This window comes from Chionomys nivalis (assembly GCF_950005125.1).
Source record: "Chionomys nivalis chromosome 23 unlocalized genomic scaffold, mChiNiv1.1 SUPER_23_unloc_1, whole genome shotgun sequence".
NCBI lineage: Eukaryota > Metazoa > Chordata > Mammalia > Rodentia > Cricetidae > Chionomys > Chionomys nivalis.
Window position 1 is genome coordinate 867,501 of NW_026646869.1, and position 2,694 is coordinate 870,194.

Consider the following 2,694-nt stretch of genomic DNA (forward strand, 5'->3'; position numbering starts at 1 on the left):
CTATCTTAATGACATGAGGTAGGCAGTGTTCTCTCTTATTTTATCAAGACATGCAGAGAGATTAACTTCAGTGACCACCCAGCTCATAAGGGTTTTGTATACACGCAGTCTCATAAGGGTTTTGTATACACGCAGTCTGTTCTAGAACCTGCCCAGCCATGTGGTGAGCAAGCACCATAACATAGCCTGTTCACACAGTTTGTTAGAAATTGAAATCAATTTTTGTGTTCCTGTGTCCTTAAACTGTGTTAGAGTCTGCAGTGTCAGTGAGGTTACTGCACCTGGTATCTGTCTTTATGTGTGTGTGTGAGTGAGTGTGCTGTGCTTACTAAAGTGCGTACTGTCTGCCTCTTTCTCCAGATCATACTCTCTGTGAAGAGAGGCAGCATGTCTGGTTTTTCAGACCCACACGCTTAGTGTAGAGTCCAGTACCCTGCACACAGTAAGTGTTCCATCAACATGTGTGCTCTGCCTGACTCACCCATATTTCATCAGGAGAACTGTGGGAGAGGGGCTGGGTGATGGCTCGGTGGGTGAAAGTGTCTGCCGCACAAGCATGAGGATCTGAGTTTGAATCCCCAATACCCACATAAAAAGCTTGGCGCAGCCGCTTGTCAGCAACCACCACACTGTGGAGTTTCAGATGGGAATCTCTGGGGCTTGTTGGCAGCCAGCCTAGATCCAGGCCCAATGAGAGACCCTGTCCCAAAGGAATAAGGCAGAGAATGACAAAGAACGACACCTGACATCCTCCAGTGGCCTCTGCACATGTGTATATACACCACATACACCTATACCACACACACACACACACACACGCACACACACACATGCACAGCAAATAAAAAGGAAACTTTAAATAGGAACATTTTAAGGCTCTTAAATGCACATTAGCCCTCAGTCTCCCTATGCTGCATTGAGGACAATGTGTACTAAGGCTCTGAAAGTAGGAAATGACATAACTGCAGAATTCTTGCTACCTTGTCACCTGAAAATATTTAGCATATCATTAAATAATATCAATATTACAGGTTAGGCATTTCATTAGGTGTAAAACATTTTATTGAGTTGAAATTTCTCAAATTTATGTAGTGACTCCTCCCCCGATCTCCTTCTTAGCTATCTGTGTCTATTCTTTCCTAGCCTGTTGTATTTCTTACCCATTTCTTAGAACTGCACAATATTTTATCTATTTTATATATCGCTCTGAGTGTTGTGCATCAGAGGTGTGCAGTGTCCAGAAGAGGACAACAGATCCTCTGGAACTAGAGTTAGAGATAGCTGTGAGCTGCCTGGTATGGGTGCTTGGAACTGAACCTGTGTCTTCTGCAAGAACAGAAAGCGATTTTACCTGTTGAGCTGTGTCTCCACTCGCTGAACAACACTTAGGTAAATTAAGTGGTTAATAAAAAAAAAATGGAGTATAGACCTAAACAGAGAACTCTCAACAGAGGAATCTGAAATGGCTGAAAGAAACTTAAGGAAATGTTCAACATCCTTAGTCATCAGAGAAATGCAAATCAAAACAACTCTGAGATTCCATCTTACACCTGTAAGAATGGCCAAGATCAAAAACACTGATGACGGCTTATGCTGGAGAGGTTGTGGGAAAAAGGGAACACTCCTGCATTGCTGGTGGGAATACAAGCTGGTACAACCCCTTTGGATGTCAGTGTGGTGATTTCTCAGAAAATTAGGAAACAACCTTCCTCAAGACCCAGCAATACCACTTTTGTGTATATATCCAAAGATTGCTCAATCGTGCCACAAGGACATGTGCTCAACTATGTTCAGAGCAGCTTTGTTTGTCATAGCCAGAACCTGGAAACAACCTAAATGCTCTTCTACTGAAGAATGGATAAAAAAAATGTGGTGCATTTACACAATGGAGTACTACACAGCAGAAAAAAATAATGACATTTTGAATTTTGCAGGCAAATGGGTGGAGCTAGAAAACATTATTTTGAGTGAGGTAACACAGACACAGAAAGACAATTATCACATGTATTCACTCATAAGTGGTTTTTAAACATAAAGCAAAGTAAAACAGCCTACAAATCACAATCCCAGAGAACTTAGATAACAATGTGGACACTAAGAGAGACTTACATAGATCTAATCTACATGGGAAGTAGAAAGTAGAAAAATACAAGATCCCCTGAGTAAATTGGGAGCATGGGGACCTTTGGAGAGGGTTGGAGGGGGGAGGGGAGAGGCAGGGAGGGGAGCAAAGGAAAATGTAGCGCTCAATAAAAATCAATTTTAAAAGAGACTTCTGAAGGCCATCTCTGAAGACCTGACTGAGAGAACCCTATACTCTCAATAGTATTTCAGAAACTGGTTTTCAGATGGGTTTTACGGGAAAGCCATACCTGGAAGATTTTCAGTGCTTTTATGAGTCCTCCGACTTCATTCTTTAAGGACAAAATGAGAGCCACTCTGCTCCTTTCTGAGGAACGGTCTTTGTTCTCCTTGTCTTCAATCATGGTGTGTCTGGAGAGGGAAAGCTCAGATGAGGGTTGAGCACAGAGCTGAGCAGCAGGGAAGCAGCGGTGACTTCATCCCTGCTCCCATTTTTTAACCTGCAAACCCCAAGGGTCTGACAGGCTGTTTGAGGGAGCAGTGGGGCCAGAAAGTGAGACACCCCCTAGCAGAGTGCCCAGAAAGGCAAGGACACCTGATGGGTGTCAGAAC

At 43.2% G+C, this 2,694-nt stretch overlaps 1 protein-coding gene across 1 annotated transcript in view; it reads right to left on the reverse strand.

Annotated features, from left to right (window-relative positions):
- Nucleotides 1-2,486, reverse strand: part of LOC130868986 (tryptophan 5-hydroxylase 1-like) — an 18,061-nt gene extending 15,575 nt beyond the window's left edge. The window contains exon 1 of the mRNA XM_057761073.1: nucleotides 2,373-2,486. Coding sequence (XP_057617056.1) covers nucleotides 2,373-2,486 — 114 coding nt within the window. The remainder of the gene's footprint in view (nucleotides 1-2,372) is intronic.
- Between the last annotated feature and the right edge of the window lie 208 nt (nucleotides 2,487-2,694).